Here is a 20,295-nt window from a genome sequence, read left to right on the forward strand (position 1 = left end):
GGAACAGCTGGTAGTTTCGAACTGTTGACCTTGAGGTTAGCAGCCCGATTCGTAACCACTACACTACGAGAGCTCCTTAAAACACTACTACAAGACTGAAAATAGGGACTCAGAGATACCAATCTGTAATGAAGACAGCTATAAAGCAAAAAGAGAGAAAAATCTAGTTACAGAATTTGGAAATGAAAATAGGAATCAGGGAGGAAACGGGGTATCGTGTTGCAGGCCTCCACGTAATTACTGATTGAGATGAAACAAAGGGTGTGATTTGTTGACTAGAAAACTGATGATTTGGTCTGTAAAACTGATCAATTCCAATAAAAAGTTTTTTTTAAAAAGAGAGACAGAGCTCTGGCTGGTGGCAGACAGACAGGTGGGCTAGAGAGACCGGTAGCAGGCAGAAGGCAGATGACCCCAACAGTCCAGGTAGGCGTGGGTGGGTGCTGGCCATGGCAGAGGGCGTGAATGTGAGACGCACATAACTGGTTCCTGAGGATTCGGACCACCCGCATGCAGCCCCACGAGTGTCTGGGGAGAACTACACTCCATAGGGTCGTCAATGGCTGTGACCTTTCAGAAGGACAATGCCAGACCTTTCTTCTGAAGCGCCTCTGGGCAGATTGGAATCACCAACTTTTCAGTTAGTGGCCAAGCATTTAACTACTTGTGTCACGCAGGGGCTCCTGAGACACTTAAACCTGTTGCAGTTAAGATTTTTTAATGTAAAGCTGAGATGTGCTCTGTAAACCTTCACTCAGTTCACAATAAAAATCTTTGAAAAAGGAAAAACCTACCAACCTACCTAACCCCAAACCCAAACTGTTTGCCATCATGTTGACTGGGACGCCCAGAGACCCTACATGGGGGAGCAGAACTGCCCCCTCGCCCCGGTAGGGCTTCTGAGGTTATAATCTTGATGGAAGCATCTTCCTCCCATGGAGTGGCTGGTGGGACACATGGTAGACCTTTCCATTTGCAGCTGTGCACTTAACCTCTGAGCCACCAGGCCTCCCAAGAGACATTTTGGAGTCATAAATGGCTGAGCTGATAATGGATGTGGGGCCTGGCTTGGCTCAGCCACCTACCAACACTGAAGCGCAGAAGGAAGGTCTGAGGCGAACCGGGATTGAGCTTGCTTGCTGAAGCCCCGGGTTACTCACCACTCACACACACAGAATGCCAACCGCCCGCCGCCACCTCGGCCATGGGCAGGCCCTGCAGCGCCTCCAGCAGCCTGGGCTCCCGTTCTGCCTCTAGGGTCCCATGGCCCAGCTGTCCATGCCTGTACACGGGGACCTCAGTCAACTACAGTCACATTAACTACAGAACACCCCCCTTTCTTCTCCGGGTCACCTCCACCAAACTCCCACTCACCTGCCACCGCCCCAGGAGAACACGTGGCCAACAGCACCCAGCAGTAACGCATGCTCAGCACCCAGCTCCAGCCGGCGGGCCCGCAGCTCAGGGGCCAGCGGCCGGTAGAAGGGCGCTTGAGGGCTCACGTAGGCGCAGGCACCAGGCAGCAGGGGCAGCACCCCGAGTTCCCCGACAGCCTCCGGGTCCAGGGTCTGAGTCCAGAGCGGCTCCTCGCGCAGTGCGGAGCCGGGTGACCAGCCCTGCAGTTCCGTCCCGGACCCGGACCCCGAGCGCAGCACCACGACGAGCGCCTCCGAGGCCCACACGTCCCTGCAGCCGCCAACCGAGCCACGCACCAAGCCCGACAGCTCGGTGCTGCCTCCACCTGCCGCCGCGGGGAGAGCAGGTTGGGTAGGGACAAACCAGAATGGGAGGTCTAGGCAGGATGGGAGAGCGCGAGCGGAAGGGGGAAGAGGAACAGGACAGAAGCTTACGGGTCACTACAGCCGTGTAGCTCCAGCTGGCACTCACGTGGCGGGCGTCCACCTCCAACGGCTCGGGGCTGTGTACATGGTACCCGCGCCCAGAGCCCAGAACCTGCCCGAAGCCGCAGAAGCCAAAGCCGAACCAGGCTCCCGACCGCTCGTCGGCCATGCTCCGGCAGCGCCCTCTGCTGGCCGCCTCCTGGCTGGGGTGCGCCTTCTACAGTTGCTAGGCTGGAATCTAGGGGCTTCTTGATGACAAGTCCTGTTGTGCGGCACTGGCAAGACCCTGGTCTTACTGGGGTTGCAGCTGCCTTGTCTGTGTGTGTGGGAAAATACCAGTCTCCTTTATAACCACAATCCTGCAATAACAGTGACATACAGATAGACTGAACACAGGTAGATAGAAACACAGGCTAAAGGCGCCAGGGAGAGTAGGCATATGCCCACAGATAATAAAGGTCTGACAGGTTATTTGTACATAGGTATTTACCTGTGGTACAAACATATCAATGAGTGTGTGGCGCATGGGGGTGGGGCAAAGTTATGAAAAACTTCTGACATTACCAAACACCTGAGGGAATGAGCTCCTGGGCCTTGGGGCTCAGGACTGCAGTCTAGGGGTGGGGTGGGGTGACAGGGGGTGGCGACAAGTGGCAAACAGTCCACAAACACAATGGTCTACATCCTACTTTGGTGAGGAGCCACTGGGATCTTAGAAGCTCAAGAGTGGCCAGCTAAGGTGCAACGATTGTTCTTTACCTGTTCAGAGGAAATTTGAAGATGAAAAGTGAAGACACTTGGAATCAGTTCACTGGACTAGTGGATCGGTCTCCATGACCCTGAGACCACTGCCCACTGCTCTAAAAGGGATCACGTTAAAAGGTTCTGAAATAAAGTGAGAAAAAATGTGGAGCAAAACTCAAAATCATTTAAAAAAAAGAACAGCCTTTCTGGTTAGACAGAGACCGGTGGAATGCCAAGACTATGAGCCATTCGCCTGGAACTGAATTCATTGCCATGGCTCAATTTTCAATCAAGCACTAGATAGGTAAACCCAAGATTAAATTCAGAAGGGCTGAAAAAGGAGGAACGCAACGCCAAGCACTACAGGTAGGAAGTGGGATCCGTGACAGTACACTGAGAAGAAGGCAATCATTGAGATGAAACGAAGTATGTGATTTGTTGGATGTAAAACTGAAGATCTGTTCTATAAGCCTTCACTCAATTCACAATTAAAAGTTAAAAAGAAAAAGAAAAAGACCTACCTCCTAACCAGCAAATGAAAACCAACCCCTTTGCCTGTTTCCAACTCCTGGCGACCCCATGTGGTACAGAATAGAACTGGGCTTCATTAGATTCTCTTAGCTGTAATCTTTACTGAAACTGATAGCTGCGTCTTTCTTCTACAGCTGCTGGGTGAGTTTGAACCACCAACCTTGCAGTTTGTGGTTGCGAGCAAACCGTTGGTACCACCAGGGACCTCTCCAAGCAACAAGGGCAGACAATACCCACTTCACAAACATTTGCTGGGCTCTAGCCTTCCCTGATATGAATAAGGCTAATCGAAGCTTTCTGCTCCTGTAAAGATTTACAGACTTGGAAACTCTACACAAGGTCGCTATGAGTTGGAACTAACTCCACGGCACACTACCACCACCACCACCAGCACCAGCCTTCCCTGAAAAGGAGCTCTGATAACATAGTGGCTGCTAACCTCAAGGTAAGCCATTCGAAACTACCCGCGGTTCCGTGGGAGAGATGAAGCTTTCCGTAAAGATTTACAGCCTCAGAAATACTATACAGGGTTACTATGAGTCAAAACCGACTCCATGGCACATAACTACCACCACCCGAGGTCCTATCAGATTTAGGAAGAAGAGTCAGCGTCTGGCAGCGTCTGGTGGCATGCCCTGTAATCCCTTTAGGCTCAAATTCAGCAGACCACAAAGTGGACAGAAAAATTTTAAGTAGCCTCTCCTTTAGGTGGCGCACTAGGGGCTGAGGTCCCAGTCCAGCTGCTGCTTCCTTATGTCTGGCATAGTTCATGAAATCGTGAGAACTAACTACAAAGGTTATTTTACAAAGGAGGAAACGGAGATTCCCAAAGAAATTAACCTCCACACAACCACATACTCAGACTGAGACAGGTAGAGGGCTGAACTAGTCCGGCTGACTCTTCCCACTAGACGGTGGAAAGCACTCAAGTTTGGGAGCCAGTATCTGCACAGGTGGCTTCCTGGTGTGGTGCTATAGGATAAGCACTGGTCTGCTAACTGCAAGGTCGGTGGTTCAAGCCCACCAGCAGCTCGAGGGTTGCTATGAGTTGGAATCGACTCCGTGGCACCGAACAACAACAACCTGTACAAGTTACTAAACAAGTTTCTGAGTTCACTTTGCCTCTGAAGCTAACAGTGGCTTAATGTCCTACCATTTAATCTCTCTGAATCCCATTCAGTTTCTTGTTTTAAAAAGGGAGGGTTGATTGTATCTACCTTCTACAGTTGCGAGGTCTAACTGCACATTATGTGTTCAGTGCAGGCCAAAATCATGAAAAACATGCAATAAATATTAGTTTATTATAATTCAGTACTTAGATTTGTTATGATGACCATTGGTACTTATTAGTTTTCAGTTAACAGTTATTATTGTTGCTATTAAGTGCCATGGAGTCAGTTCTGACCCACAGCAACCCTGGAGCTGCTGGTGGGTTTGAACCGCTGACCTTGTAGTTGGCAGTCCAGTGCTTATCCTATAGTGCCATGCCAGGACTCCACACTTGGCTGCTAATCGAAATGTTCGAGGTTCAAGCACACCCAGAGGCACCTCAGAAGAAAAGCCTGGCGATCTACTTTTGAAAAATCAGCTACTGAAAACCCTAGGAAGGATAGATTTACTCTGACACATACCGGGGCATCATGAGTTGGAATTGACTGGAGAGTAACTGGTTTATATGGACATAAACTTCAACAGGACCTTATTCTGTCATTTATTCTTCTAACAAGCCTTTACTCCTGCCTGGTAAAAACAAAAGTCTACTTCCACGGCGCTCACTCTTAGATGGGGAGACATACAATATGGTGGTTATAACAGAAACACCACTTTCTCCGACCACCATTTTCGGCTTGATGGGAATTTCATAGGCATTTTCAAGTTTCTGATGCACCAGATTCTGTTTATCTCCTGCGACTATGGGTCCTTGACCACAACCTGGGCTCATAATCCCTTCCGTGTCCACTCCCAAACCAATGGAGCCTCTGACCTTGATCCTGACCCTGTGCCCTCCACCTCAGGTGGGCCCTTCCGGTGGGTAGTCTTGTGGAAACACACGGTTGAAGACTGACCTGCCGGCCACCTCAGCACTCTGGCCGACACCAATAAGGAAGAGAGAAAAAGTTTGAAGGGGCGCGCCCTGGGCGAGGTGGCCCATTGGCTGCAGCAACCTCTCTCGAGCCAATCGCCGTAGAGGACGGTGCCGTCAACCGCTCGGGGGCGTGGCGGCCTCAGGACAATGCTCCCCTCCGTGCTTCCGGTCACCTGCTCAATCCTTAGGGTTCCGGGGCCGGCCCTGGGCTTCGGCGGCTGGGGTAGAAACACTTGGTGGGCGTGGTCTGTGGTGATACTCCGCCCCTGCAGACACTCGTGGGATCACGGTTCTCGTTTCAACTGACATTACAATTTGGATTAGAATTTACAAAGACACGCGCTAAAGGCTTGCCGAAGAGCGCCCATTTCCCCTAGCTTGAGACTCTACAGGCTGCGAGCTGGTCTGATGATCAAACCGGAAGCAGATCTTATCTTCTCGTTTTTATCTTCCATTGGCTCAGGACCTGTCACTTATTTTTAGCGAGCCAATGAGCTTCTAGCTAGGTTGAAAGCTAATACCCGAAACTGGCTGTGGGGATTAACCTCTTGAGAGGACGTTCCCCCGCAGAATCCCTGCTTTCTTCCAGAACGGTTCAGTTACTCTAGAGCGTGTTTCTCAAGTGAGGGAAGAAAATACCCAGGGACCACATGGGGACGAAATCCAGAGCACGGCCTAAGTGAAGGTCACGGAGCTCAATTCATTCACAAAGTCAAGTGTTGTGTTGACGGAACAGCAGACAGGGAGGGGGTGTTCGTACTCTAAAGCTTTCGTTTCTACTCCGCTGGATAGTTTTACTCACTAGCTTCTGGGGGTGTACCCCTTCCTTCTCCAACAGGATTAAAAGCGCCCCAGGGTGGGTAATCCATTGCATTCTTTCCCTCTGGGCAGCTGCAGAGGTGAAACTTGCTCGCCACTGTGCCAGCCCACAGCCAGAGCTCCCCATTCAAGGGCAGAGCACACATTTCAGTTTCACACACTTTTATTAAGAGGGTCAGAGCAGGTCTGCTAGCAGGCCTAGAGGATGCTTTCAGCTGATGGACCTCGCCCAAGGCACAAGAACCCACAGGCTGAGGATGTGCCTACTCTCCTCCTAGCCAGCTACAGTAGTGTAGGACAGGGCCCCACTGGGTGAGGCTGGAGGCAGCGCTGCAGAGCAGGGCTGTGTGACAGAATGTGGCTCCTGACTCAAGAGCAGAGGACAGCTATCCACAGCTGGGAGAGAGGCAAGAGTGTCCAGCAGCCCGGTATCCCCCACCACCCGAAGCTGCTTCCGTCTTCCGCTCCTGGTACTGCGCAGTGAGGTGTGCATGTGCGGTGTGTCTGAGCCTTGGACCCAGGAGCAAGCCCTCAGTCCCCTTCCTGGTTGGGTTTGATAAGCCCGTATTCCACGGCTTTCTCCAGGCATGCTGCAGCGGCCCTCATGACAGGGCCCTCCTGGCCTTTAGCCAGCACTGACAGGATCTCCAGAACCTCACTCTCCATCAGGGTGCTGGCCATCTCCTTGGAAGCCTCCATCATGTTTAGCACTACTGCGGCGCCTCGGTGCTGCAGTTCCGGGTTGCTGCTCAGGAGTAGAGCCTGTAGAATCTCCAGCCAGTGTGTGGTCTGCAGGACACAGGGCAGGGTATAGTCGCCAGGCAGCGCCACCATGCTGGAGTGCCCAGCCTAGCCCTCCCCACCACAGGAGAGGCACTGACCACTTGTGGGATGCGGCTACAGAGCGAGGGCCGCAGGGAGGTGAGCATGGCCAGGCCCCCGGCGGCCGCCCGCTGCAGTAGCTCATCATCTTCTCCGCTGTACAGCACCAGCAGCTTCAGCCGGTCATTGCCCTCAGCTACAAACAGGTCCTGCACCTGTGGCCAGAGGGAAGGGTGGACCACATCAGACAGGGGCACCTGTGCATCTGGCCTGCCACGCCCACCCTGGCCAGCCGTCTCACCTCCTTGCACATGGCCAAGTTACACATACACTCTGTGGCTGCCCGGCGAATCATCTCATGTTCCTCAAACATGTAACCCTCGATCATGGGCACAGCCTTCTCCTTCAGGATCTTCTGTCTGCAGGGCCAGGGTTCCGGGGGGCGGGTGGGGGATGGGTTGTATGTGTAAGCATCTGCAGAGCCTCCACGCCCACTGTGTCCCCAACCCACATCCCTAAACAAATGATTCCTGGGCCAGGGATCTCTCTTGTCCTCCCTGAAGGGGTTCCCAGCCTTCTAACCAGGCTTCAAAGAGGCCTGGTGGTGCTGTGAGTTAGGCATTGGATTGCTAACCTCAAAGTTAGCAGTTCAAACCCACTAGCCACTCCTTCGGAGAAAGATGCTGTTTGCTCCCATACAAATTGACAGTCTCAGAAACCCACATAGGGTCACTATGAGTTGGACTGGACTCAGTGGCAGTGGGTGGAAACTGGCTTAGGAGAGCTCATGGGACCATGAAAAATGTTCTGAATTTGGGGTTAGGAGGCCTGGGTGGTGGGGAGAGTGATGCACTTGCTTTACTTAATCCGTAATCACACCGCTCTGATGCAGGTGCAGGTGCGACATCATAACTATTCTGCAGAAGAGACTGAGTGGTCAGTAATGTACCTGCAGTCACGATCGGGAATACCAGCTAAGGAGGCATAATGGCACACTGCTAGACGCCAGGCACCTAAGTATGACATATATATGTCACTTCTTACCAGTAATACTATAATCATCCCCATTTCACAGAGGGGGAAGCTCAGGCATAGAGGGGTTAAGTATGTTTGCTTGAGGTAACCAAAGAAGGCAGCATAGGAACCCCGACTGTCCAACTCCAGAACCCATACTTTGTCCCCGAGGTCTGTGCCTCTCTTAGCCTGCACTCACTGGGAGGCTCCAATGAGCCCATAACTGAGATAGGACAACACAAATGTTGATGCCCTGCTCAGGCCCCACATCCCAAGGGCGCTCACCGAAGCCTCTCGTTGATCCCCGCCAGGTTCGTCAGGGCCATGAGCGCCTCGAAGTTCTGCAGGCCGGAGCAGTTGAGGTGCAGCAGGGAGACCAGGGGCCGCACCACCTCATAGATCTGCAACATGCACCCTCCTGTAAGAGCTGCTCGTCCCAACTGCCACAGACCCCACGGGGAGGCCCTGACCCCAAGTGTGCTTCCCTCCCCACTGGGGCTCAGTCAGGCTGCCACTCCTCAAGGACACACCAGGGCCCAGGCAGGGGGAGGGAAGGCCAGCCTGGGACAGGAAGACATACCCGCTCTCCAGGAAAGGTCATTTCTGGGTTGGAGGTGATGGTGAGTTTGGCAAGAGCCTGGGCTGCCTTTATCTGCCCCACGTCCGTGCCTTCTAGGGCCAGTGGGAGCAAAGCCTATAGGAGCAAGTGGTCAGGGTGCAGGGAGGCCAATCCTATCAGGCCCTGAGGTACCAACTGTGCTGCCTCACCCTTCTTCCTCCCAGGCTTGACCAGACTCCCCCCTCACTCCCTCCTCAGACCATCTTCATCTCTCTGAGCTCCCAACGGGCACCCCAAACACTTCCTCAAACACCCAGCGGGGGCTGGACACGGACCCTGTAGTTGTGGAGGACGGGGCAAGGGAGAACTCAGGGTCTTAATAGGCGCAAAGGGCAAGGGACTCAGGAGCCAGCCCAGTTTGGCACCCCTCACTCCTGCCCGGAGTTAATAACCCAATTGCACCCCACAGCACACATCCACGGCAGCGCTGAGTCATGGTCTATAGGTTAATGGTTCTGTCTTCAGGAAGTGGTTCCAATCCTGCTTACCTTGCCCCCTCCCTGAGCAACCACAGTGCCCCGGTCTGCCACCTCTTCCACCAAAGCTAGGAAGACCCTGAGGAAAGACAGCAGTGGTGGGCCTGCAGGTAGACACTGCTTCTGCTCAGCAGGGCGAAGCAGCCTTGCAGGTAGGCCTCCCTGTTCCAACAAGCACCTGTACCGGGACCTCCCTCACAACCCCCCGCAGTCACATGGAAGCCCACCCACAGCCTAGGAGTGGGGAAGGGCCTGCTCCACCCCAGGAGGCTCACCTGGAGAGCAGCTCCCGGCAGGAATTCGTCAGCACGGGGCTCTCGGTCTTCACCATGCACGTCATGGCTGACACCACCCCCGAAGCCAGCAGCTTCTTCACCCGAGCCTGCACAAAGCTCGCTTTGTCCTAGGGGAGGCAGTTTATCAGAGGGGCCTCGGCTGAGTAGACAGGCCATTTTCCTCACAGCACAAGTCCATGACGTGGAAAACAGCCCAAAGGGAAACAAATGAGGGGCTCCCCTGCTGCGGGTGGTCCCCATGTTGGGAAGGCCCCTGGCCCCTTACCTTGGGGTGCTGCTCAGGCACGTGCTGCTTGGCGTACTTGGCCAACTCCACCATCTTGGGGTCAGGCTCCTCATAGTCATAGCTGTTAGTGCAGTTCACCAGTGCCGAGGCCACCGCAAAGAGCACTGACCTCTCCTCAGACTACAGGAGTGGAAGGGCTTTCACTTGGCCACCCAAGGTCCGAGGACCCTGTAGCACTGGGGCAAATAGTACCAGGGGCCAGCTACCCAATCCTATACCTCCGGGGGGGGTGGGATCAGTACGGCAGCAGGACTTTAGGGTTCTCAAACTTGACCTTCCCAATTCTTCCCCAGAAATGGTGGTTTCTGACACTGCCGGGTCCCATGCCACATGGAGTGGCCACTGAGCTAACCACCCACCCTCCTGGGATTTCTAGAAAAAAGTTACAAAAGTCATTGGCTAAGACCTGCTTAAAAAACCCTAAACCCATAACCAACTGCCAGGGAGTCAATGCCAACCAATAGTTAACGTTGAAAGACAGAGAACTGCCCCTTGGGTTTCCGGGCTTCAATCTCATGGGTATTGACTGCCACATCTTTCTCCTACCAAATCCCACCCAGACAGTACCCCAGGGTGATCCCAAAGCCCCCCAGAGCTACCCTGCTGAGCTGGAACAGAGCCTTCAGTGCCGCCTCATCCTCCACAAACTCTTCCTTCACGTCAGCATCGAAGGTAAGGTAAGCCAAGCCCTCCACGGCCCAGCGCCGAGTGCCCGCATCGATCTGGTCATTGCATAGCCACCTGGGGGTAAAGGACAACTGTCAGAACCGGGGTGAGAAGAGGCATACCAGGACCAAGAGGGCAAGGCCGGAGGTTTGGGCATCTCCTCAACATATGAACGGTAGGCCTCGGGTGGGGGGAGCAACTTCTGCCTGGGGCAGAGAGGAATCATGGGAGGCGCCCTCCACCCAGATCCTCCTCTCTTAGGGGCTGCTGACCCCACAATGTCAAACAACTCACTTCCGACACTGCTTGGCCAGTTTGAGAGTGGAGCCTTCAGCAAACTGCTTCATGCTGAAGTCCGTCCCACCTGCCGATCCGAGCTTGCACAGTCCCTGAAGGAAGAGGGGAGAACCAGCTGACTGGCCTGGGGACAGAGATGGGGCTTCTCCCCCAGGTGCGGCTTCCCTCCTTAGCACTCTGCCCACTGTCCCACCAGGATACCACACTGAGTATGGGGCAGCAAAATCAGCCGATGGGCTAGCTATGAGACATGAACGCTGGTAGAGACCACTACCCTGGCCATTGGACTATTCTGGGCCCCAGCCTTTCCCAGCCAGCACTGGTCTTGACCTGGAATTTGTTCCAATCCTTTCTGTGTTGCTACAAAAGAGCTCTTTGCACATGGAACCTAATGCTTGTGTGGCGAGGGCAAGTGCTGCAGCAAGGAAGTCATCATTCTCTGGGATGGAGAAATCCAGTGCTAAAGGGCCCCAAAGCAGCCTCATCCTGCGCTGCACCCAGGGAATGCCACCCAGCCTGTCCCCAAACCACCAGCTCCTGGAGACACCTGCATGTCCCCTACCGGCCCAGCTGTCTCAGCACCCTTGTCACCTCCTACAAGGCTCCTCCCAATGTCTCCAAGTGCTGCCTTGCACTGCTGGGACCTGCCCATGCCCCCTGCACATCTGACTAGGCTGGAAGCCCCATGGTAGACAGCACCATGCCCCAGGCCCCTGGACACAACAAGGCCCTGGGTACCCCAAATATTCCCCAAGTGTCTGTGGGGCCACACTCTGAGGCTCATCCCTGCCCAGCCCAGCCCTGTCCTACCACCAGGGCGCGGATGCGGATGCTGTCCTTTTCGCTACGCTTGTACAGGTCCTTGAGCAGCGAGACACCATTGGCAGTGATGAAGGAGGCCCGCTTGGCCTTGCCGGCAGCGTGGATCAGAGCTTCCACGGCCACCAGCTGCTCTTCCTCCTGCTCAGAGGCGCACAGGGCGATCACGCTCTCCATGACGCCACTCAGCTCTAGGGCCCGGTTTCCGGCCTCACTTGGGCCCTGCAGGAGGCAGGACACAGTCTGGATGGCCCGCAGCTTCCCGGTCAGCCCTTGGCCCTCAAACCAGCTCCTGAGGGCACAGAGTGATGGCTTTGAAGACTAGCTTAAAAGGCTGACCCTGCTTCCCTTCTCCGTTCCCCTCAACTGGCCAGGCACTCGCTGTTTTAGCAGAAACATTAAGAGGAGCTGCCAACAGGAAAGGATTAGGGCATTTCCATCTGGAAAGCAATTGCCGATTTTCTTTATCTGGGCCTTCAGTCGTGCCTTCCCTGAAAACACACCGTTTGACAGGGCAGACTCTTACTCTCCTTCATGCTGCCCTATTAGTGTCTTCCCCGAACTTCCTAAGATCTGAAACCGTTCTGTTCATTTCATTGTGTGTGTATCACTGGTGTTTACCATTGTGGGTCACAGCTGTGTTGGCACAGATATGAGGGGGCTTCAGGAAGTTTGTGGAAAAAAGGGAATGAAAAAATAATGGAATTTTTCCCCATGCACTTTTCTAAGCCCCCATGTCCACAGCAAGTGCTCGGTAAACACAGTATGTGCTGGAGGACATCTGTTCTCAGAAAACTGATTTGAAATAAAAACTTGCCTGGCTGCAGTCACTTTGGACCAGGAAAGGGACTCAGGGCTATTTTGTCTACCCTTGGCTGTCCTCCCTAAAGCTACTCTCCCTATTGCTGTCCCTTCTCAAAGCATCAGAATTTTTTGTTCTGATTTTTTGCTCCAGTAATGGAAGACAGAAAGATTCCCTTACTTGATGTAGTTTTCACAGAGCCGGTGGAAGTTCTCCCTCTCTGCATCACACTTGAGGTCATCGAAGAGCTTGCTGAGGAGAATAGAGGCACTCATGCGACTGTTAGCGGTCACCGCGAGCTCCCCAGGTGGGTCCTGCACAGAGCCCCCCACCTCCAGAATCTTTTTAAGGCCTGAAAAGACACCAACGTAGAGACCACTAGTTCCAATCCCTAAACAGGGTCACTAAGAGTCGGAACTGACCCAACAAAACTTTAACAACAATAGTTCCAGGTCCTATAGACAAAGGGAAGAGGATTCCTGGGAGACGACGCCCAGGAGAACAAGCCCACCTTCCTCTGAGAAAAGAAGGTTAGAGTTCAGTCAGCTGAGTCAGCTGTGGTATCAGAAAAGGCCCTCAGAAGTCAGGGGTCTACGTCCCGGCCCTACACATGGGGCCCAGTGTTCTGGGGCTTTGAGGTTCCTCATCTGTCAAACTGAAGAGGTAAATCACATCCTCACCACAGAGGACTAGTGGGCCAACAAAAAGTCTGTAGAGAAGATTTTGTTTCATTTATCTTTTGGGGGAAATGAGAAGTTTGGATTTACACGTTCAGCTTTTATTTTCTTCTTCAGTAAAGAAGTAACACAAGTTCATAGAAAGAAACTTCCGAGACAAAAAGTTAGTCTAGCCCGCCCTGCTCAGGGATTAGCTGTGAGCCTGCTTGCAGGCCTGCTGTGTGTGCGTATGTGCACTGACGAGTCTGAGTTCCCACAGGGACAGGCAGACCATGGGCATGTCAACACAGACACATGTCTGGGTACACTTGTGACTTTTCTTAACTCCTGGGCTTACTTACGTTCCAGCTCTTTCTTAAACCATACCACATACCTTGGTCAATAACCCAGAGGGTGAGGCTGTTGTTGGGGTCTTTAGGAGACTTCCGGGGCACCACTTTAATCAGGAGGGTCAGGGCATTGTCTCGGCCTTGGCTTGTAACCCCCACCTCAGTCAGTAGCTCCAGAAGGTTACTAATGAGGACCTTTAGCTCCCGGGCAGGATCTGCCAACAAGAAGACATCAGTGAGCTCCATGGTGGCCCAGCCCTGGTCTGACCCTTGAACTTGCCCAACAGGCCAGGGAGACAGAGGGAAGGAACACCTGCTGGGCCTGGCTCCAGCCTTCACCTCAGACCTGCTGGCTGCTTTGAAGCTAGAGTAAAATACCGTCATCAAGACACACTCCTGAACAACTTGCAGCTGAAAGTCTAGTCCCAAAAGGAGTTGGCCTAGCTGGTCAGCACCACCCCTCCACGATGGCACTGTCCCAGGGACCAGAGACCTGTGTCCACTCACCCACGATGATGGCGCCTTCTTTCCCTCGGAAGCCTTTCTTAATGCCTTCTTTCAGGGCATCAAACATAACCTGCAGCAGGTGGCAGGCCGCCAGGGATACAGCCTGGTTTTCCACGCCAAGGATAGAGACCACCCGCCGAGTTCCCAGCACGCTCAGGGTGGCCACTGTCTGGAGTGGGAGAGTGGACAGAAATCACATGCTGGCAAGGACAGCCGTACAACTTCCTAAATATGTGTCCCAGAGTGTGGCTAGCAGGTGAGAAAGCATTTGGGTGGAAGGAGGCGTTCTAGGTGAAGACAAGGAAGGTGGGCCTGTGTGCAGGTGTGCCCCAGGTCTTGTTGGAAAGTCTTCTTAAAGAAAACATTCCAGAGGACTCTACCGTCACCTCTCCACAACTTGGCTCCCATCAGAAAAAAAAGACGGGTGGCTGTCCCGGAAGCAGCTGCTTTGGCTCACATCTCCTCAGGAAGGAGACACAAAAACCAGGACAAAAGTCTCCAACTAGGAGGTCCAAGGTCACCTGGTTCTACCTGAGGCCATGGCCACACTCGTGGATATGTCGGACATGCATCAAACAGGCCTGCGTGGTTTCTCCATCCCATTGTGAAGCTGGGTCTGTCCTGGTTCACACTGGGACGGAGAAGGAGGCAGATGGATTCACATAGGTTTTCCCATTTGTAGCCCCGGGACACGATGAACTAGAGTGTAAGGTCGGCCTGGGGTGTTTCACAGACTTACCCCTGATCTAGAGCAGTCAAGAGGTCAAGTCTCTGACCCCTGGGTCAAGCACGCTCTGGCAAGAGCTGGGGGTTTTAGAGTTCACCACTTGCCCCAGGGGACAGGGCTCTTCTTACTGAGCTGTCCCGTGCTGGGAAATCGTCCGTCTATGCTGGGAATATTCATCTGGTCACCACCTCAGCAGAGAAGATGCCGCGGGCGACATCGGTGAAGCCCACCTCTTGCTGTGAGGACACCCACCAGGGGAGTCTCAGCTTCAGAACAAGCACAGGTGCCTGCTTTTATCATGTGGACATGATGAGTTGATGACATGATGAGTCGATGACAGGTGTCTTATTAGGGAGCTGCCTCCAGACAGCCCACAGGAAGCAAGTGCTTAAACATTGGCCTGCTCTTTCCTGGCTCCACTGGTCCCAAACCACATGGGTCTTTTTTATGCCCTTTTCCTTTCTCTCTCCTGTTAAATATCTCCCTGTACTCTACTGTTCTGGGTTGAATTGCATCCCCAAAAGCTAAGCTGTGGATGTGACCTTGTTCGGAAAAATCGTCTCTGAAGATGTTATTAGTTAACACAAACTCACCCAGGAGTAGTGTGGGCCCTGATCCCAGGGTGACCGGTGCCCTTGTAAAAGAGGAGAAGATAGGAAAGAAAGAGGCAGGGAAACAGGAAACACAGGAAGGAAGTGGGCAAAGTGATGTTATATGTTGTGGTGACAGTAATCACTGAGATCAGGCAAAATGTGAATGAACTGTTGAATGTAAAACTGATAATCTGCTCTGTAAATGTTCACTCACTTCACAGTAAAAAGTTAGTAATAACAAATATAGAAGGACCCAGCAGGAGACAGCCATGGGAAGGTGGCGGCAGACATTGGAGTGCTCTGGTTATCAGAGCCGGGAAGGACCAGGAGGCCTCTTCCCTCAGAGCCTTCAGAGAGAGCAGGGGCCTGTCAGTAGCCTGAATTTGGACTTCTGGCCTCCAGAACCGTAAGCAATAAATCCCTATGACCTTCATCCACCCAGTCAGTGGTACTTTATTACATCAGCCCCGAGAAGTGACTACACTGGCTTTAGGTTCTTGCTGTAATCAGGTGGAGACTGACCACAGTACTAAGCTCTCTCTCACCTACCCGGGATTGGTGCTCGGAGCAGATGCCAACCAATGTGCGCAGAGCTGCCAGCATCAGGTCAGACTCCCCTGTGTCCAGCAGTCGTTGCAAGAGCTGAACTCCGTTGCTCCGGAAGATTTTCTCAGCTCCGGCGTCCTCTCGGGCCAGCACCACCAGGTTCTGAGAAGCCTGTGTTGAAGGACACACAGCAAGGCTAGAACCGGCAAAGCCCCTGAGCATGGGACCTCACTGTTTCCACTGAGTAACCTCAGCCATAAACTGAGCCTCCCTGAACTGCAGTTTCCTGGAGTGTTACTGGAAGGAAGAGCTGCTTCTCAGGGCTGGTGGTTCTAGTAAATGGGAAAGGGCAGGGACAGCGCTTCGGTCATCCCTGAACCCTTAGTGACTGGCCACAAGGCGCTCCATCAGCATGTGTTCCCTCTCCGTGGCTCACACTAAGCCCCCAGGCCTTCAGAGCTCCAAGCCAGGTCAGCAGGGGCATCTGGGTCAACATCAGCAAGCAGGGTGGACGCTCTGGACAGGCAGCTCTAGGAGAAGTTCATCTCAGTTCAGGGCCTATACCTTTTGCTTTTTCTCAGTGCCTTTCTCTTCTGGGTCCAATAATATCTGAAACATCTGTTCCACTTTGGCATCCGTTGAGGACATGTATCGTACCTAGGACAAACCAGCAATACATGGAAGAAGTGACTCCTCTCAGAAGGGACAACACATTCCCTGTTTATTGTCACTGGCTCCTCCCAGGGCCTGGCTTCTCCTGTCTCTGGAGGCCCAGTGTGGATGCCAGGGCTCAGGGATGGCACCAAGCTGCCTCGGGCAGGAACAGACTCGCCTGACAGCTCCTCCCCCTCCCGAATCTCCTGTGGGCTGTTTTCTTCTCTGAGCTACTTCCCGCTTGGGTAGCAGGGGCAGGATGGATGCTGAAGGCTGTGCCATTCAGAGGGGATGCCTCCAGTTAGCCACAAGGCACCCACGCCCCATGGCACTATGGCAGTATGGCCACATGACGTGCTGCACTCACTTGGCATCTATAGATCTTGCCAGGGAGCAGGCAGATCGCGAGAGAGTTGCAAGCAATCCCTTTAGCTTTCCTTTGATCATTTTTCAAAGAAACTAGATGGGCAAGATCATCCTAGATCCACATCCTTCCCAGGGTCTTAGGTAGGCATGGATGGCATATGCCTAACAGATGCGTGTGGCACCCCCTTGCATTCACGGCAGACAGGACTAATCAGCCAAGGCGTGTCTCCTTGGTCTAAGTAAGCCCCAAAGACCCGTTCCTAATCTTCAAGAGAAGGTTCTAGTAGGCAATCAAGAGACGGTTCTAGTAGGTAATCAAAAGAAGGTTCTAGCAGCCAATCAAACAGCTGGCACTGAGAGGAAAACTACTGTGTTCCTGGGCCTGAAGTTTTCAATAAGGAGTTGCCATCAAATCGCCTGCCTCAGCTGCATCCACATTCAAACACTGAAATCTCTGGTTGATTCAAACTTGGTTATAGCTGCCAATGGTGTTTAGAATCCTTTCTTCTAAATTGATTTTCAGTTACACACACTATATGAACAAGGAGCTCTGGCAGCATAGTGGTTACAAGTCAGGCTGCTAATTTCACTGTTCGAAACTACCAGTTGTTCTGTGGTAGAAAGGTGAGACTTTCTGCTCCCGTAAAGATTTCCAGCCTCGGAAACCCTATACGGAATCGCTCTGAGTCAGAACTGACTCCACCACCACTACCATTTAAACACTGTGGGGTCCTGGGGTGGTGCCGCAGGTTAATGTGCTGGACAACAAAGTTCATGCTCACCAGTCATTCCTCGGAAACCCTATATAGGGGGCCGCTACGACTCAGAGCTGACTTGATGGCATTTAACAACAACATACGAACACTGCTTCTTCATTGAAAAAAAACGCAGATGGGGAAGGTTCTTCTCTCAACCCCATTCCTCTCCCCAAGGATCACAGTGTTATCATTTTTAGGTGTACCTTAAAAACCCTGTTTTTATGTTTACATATGTCCACAGAAAAAACGCAGCACCTCTGTGGGAGAATGGGAAGCATTTTAATATAAATGTTACGATGGTTGTTGTTGCTGTTAAGTGCCATCAAGTCGATTCCAACCCATAGCAATCCTGTATAGACTTTCCAAGAAGCAGCTGGTGAGCTTGAACCACCGACCTTGCAGTTCAAATGACTTTGCAGTCTGCTGCATTAGCCCACAGCACCACACCAGGGCTCCATGTTTTGATAGTATTGTTGTTGTTGTTATGTGCCGTGGAGTCAGTTCCGACTCACATTGACCCTGTACAGGGTTTCCAAGGCTGTGAATCTTTACAGGAGCAAAAAACCTCCTCTTTCTCCCACGGAATAGCTGGTAGTTTCGAACTGCTGACCTTAAGGTTCACAGCCTGATTCGTAACCACTACGATACCAGAGCTCCTTTAGTATACCACGTGTTTTATTGGATCATTTGCTTTTTCTGTTGAACAAACGTCAGGGAGCTTTCCCTGTTAGCACCGAGGAGCCACCTGCTCTTGCCAACACAGGGGTCTGTAATACGGCCATTCCCCTATGCTGGCATTTAGGCAAGTTCCAATTTTCTGTTGCTACAAACAAGACTGGAGTAAACAGGCATACACCTACATGTGCACATGGACAAGAATTCTCTAGAATAGACAACAAGGAGATGCTCATTTCAAATGTTAACAGATGCTAAAACCAAACCCCAACCCACTGCCAACAAGTCGATTCCAACTCATGAGTGACTCCAGAGGACACAGAATTGTCCATAGGGTTTCCCAGACTGTAAGTCTCAGCTTTCTCCCATGGAGTGGCTGGTGGGGTTGAACCACAGATCCTGCAGTTAGCAGCCCAATGCTTAACTCACGGTGCCACCAAACCCCAAACCAAGCTCACTGCCGTCAAGTCAATTGTGACTCACAGTGACCCTGTATAGGGTTCCCAGACTGTAAATCTTTACAGGGGCACACAGTCTCATCTTTCGCCCAGAGTGGCTAGTGGGTTGGACCACATCTTGCAGTCAGCTGCCCATGCCCAATGCACACTACCACCAGGGTTTCTTAACAGATGCTAAAGCACCTTTCACAGGGGCTATGTCAATTCCCACTCCTTCAGCAAGGACAGTCAAGTGTCCCTATAACTCACTAATTGTCTGCCACATGTACAAACTTCTGAGTACTTGTCAAAAAATCAGTACCTTGCCGTGATTATAATTTGCTTTTTCCTGAGCACTGGCAACATGGAACATACTTCTGTGTGCTCCCTTGCCATGACTATCTCCTCTCCCAGGAGCTGCCTGTTTCTACCCCACGTCCAGACCCCTTTACCAGTATTCCCCTCGCCCACTGGTGGGCACCTCCATTTTGTTCCATCTCTCTCCGTCACTCACATACCTTCTCCTGAATCTGGCCTGCAATGCTCCGCAGAGCCTCCTGGAAAACTTTGTTCTTGGGCTCCAGGCTCACACATCTCTGCAGGTCGAGGACAGCCTGGTCAAGGCGGCCCAGCTTCTCTAGGGCCTGGCTCCGCCGGTAAAGTGCTTTGACGTCCCCACCGTCCTTTTCAATGGCTGAGCACAAACAGGAGTTCTGTCAGCACCCATGAAGCGATCATCTCCAGGCAAGAACAGGAGTGAAAGATCTTGAGGGCCCGAGGAAGGAGGGGGGACGGATGCAGGGCTCGGATACTTCAGCCTCAGAAAAGGTGAAGGTAGCTGTAGAAAAGGAAATGCCCCAGGAAATGGGAAAAAAGAAGGCAGATGTGTTTCAGGGGTGAAAGGAGAAGAGTGTGATGATGCAGTGGTCCTGTAGAAGCCCCATAGTTCCAACCAGAGTCCACATTCCCCTACCTTTAGATGCCTCGGTTTCTGCTTTGCCATAATCTTCCTGTAAGGGAAAGAACATGAGCCTGAGACGCTGGTCACCTGCCTTTGGGGCGCTATCAGGCAGTAGAGGGGCTCTTGGTGTCCCAAATCACCTGATCCCCACCACCACCCAAAGTCCCAGAAGGCATCTGACAAGAGTGGGTGGCCTCGGAAGAAGAATGCCAGGCTGGGGCCCAAGCAGCCGCCTAGACGAGCAAGCCAGGGCCCGTCCTGGTCAGGAGGGTGGTCCGGCACCCTTACCAGCTTGAGGTGGCAGGCGGCCCGGTTCCGGTGCAAAATGGCCTGGTCCTGGGGTGTCGCGTTCAGACTCAGGGCCTGCGTATATGCGGTCAGCGCGCCTTCGTAGTCTCCGCATTTGAAGAGCTCGTTGCCCTCTTTCCGCAGCTGCTCCACTGAACTAGCCTGGGGAAGGAAAGGAGGTGCAGGGTGTGGATTCAGGGCAGAGTTAGGGCGCTGGGGAGTGGGCATCGGGGTCAAGATTGGGAGGAAAAGGAATCCGAGGAATGGTTAGGGCAGGTACGAAGAGGGATGGCATCGGGGAATGAGTACGCACCCCGGGGGCGACAGGTCGGGGTTCAGGGGTCCCTGGATCACTCACAGTCATCGCAAAGCCGACGTCCGGGACCCGCGCAGGCGCACTCTCTGGGGCGGGGTGGGTCTAGGCTCTGCACTCTGCCGTCGCTTGCCCCGCCCCAGTCCAGCGTCGGAGGCGTGGCAGAGCAGGAGTGGGGGCCAAGGGGAGAGCGCGCGCGGAGGAAGGGGCGGGGCTTTCTCCGAGGTCCGCAGGCTCAGAGGACCTCCGGGCGCGCCTAGTATGTACCTACAGGGACCTGCAGGGGGCGAGCGGTGGAGGATGGAGCGCGCGGTTCGTGGTGGCCTGGGTTCCGGCCGCGGCAGAA

The 20,295-nt window shown here is 53.1% G+C and overlaps 2 protein-coding genes across 2 annotated transcripts in view; both read right to left on the reverse strand.

Moving 5' to 3' along the window:
• Positions 1 to 2,010, reverse strand: part of RCCD1 (RCC1 domain containing 1) — an 8,470-nt gene extending 6,460 nt beyond the window's left edge. Inside the window, exons 1-3 of the mRNA XM_006867138.1 lie at positions 1,851 to 2,010; positions 1,375 to 1,741; positions 1,161 to 1,282 (exon numbers count right to left, since the gene is read on the reverse strand). Coding sequence (XP_006867200.1) covers positions 1,161 to 1,282; positions 1,375 to 1,741; positions 1,851 to 2,010 — 649 coding nt within the window. The remainder of the gene's footprint in view (positions 1 to 1,160; positions 1,283 to 1,374; positions 1,742 to 1,850) is intronic.
• Positions 2,011 to 6,519: 4,509 nt separating this feature from the next.
• On the reverse strand, positions 6,520 to 20,001 carry UNC45A (unc-45 homolog A (C. elegans)). Its single transcript, XM_006867139.1, has 20 exons — positions 19,950 to 20,001; positions 19,637 to 19,798; positions 19,361 to 19,397; positions 18,906 to 19,081; positions 16,062 to 16,154; positions 15,501 to 15,668; positions 13,632 to 13,800; positions 13,169 to 13,339; positions 12,299 to 12,470; positions 11,308 to 11,608; positions 10,495 to 10,589; positions 10,134 to 10,275; positions 9,514 to 9,654; positions 9,228 to 9,355; positions 8,965 to 9,031; positions 8,438 to 8,551; positions 8,143 to 8,258; positions 7,145 to 7,262; positions 6,903 to 7,058; positions 6,520 to 6,810 (listed from the first exon to the last, which is right to left on the reverse strand). Exons 1-20 carry the CDS (start codon positions 19,998 to 20,000, stop codon positions 6,553 to 6,555), a joined length of 2,835 nt encoding a protein of 944 aa, XP_006867201.1. The 5' UTR covers position 20,001; the 3' UTR covers positions 6,520 to 6,552.
• Positions 20,002 to 20,295: the final 294 nt, after the last annotated feature.

Source organism: Chrysochloris asiatica, unplaced genomic scaffold, assembly GCF_000296735.1.
Source record: "Chrysochloris asiatica unplaced genomic scaffold, ChrAsi1.0 scaffold00101, whole genome shotgun sequence".
Lineage (NCBI taxonomy): Eukaryota > Metazoa > Chordata > Mammalia > Afrosoricida > Chrysochloridae > Chrysochloris > Chrysochloris asiatica.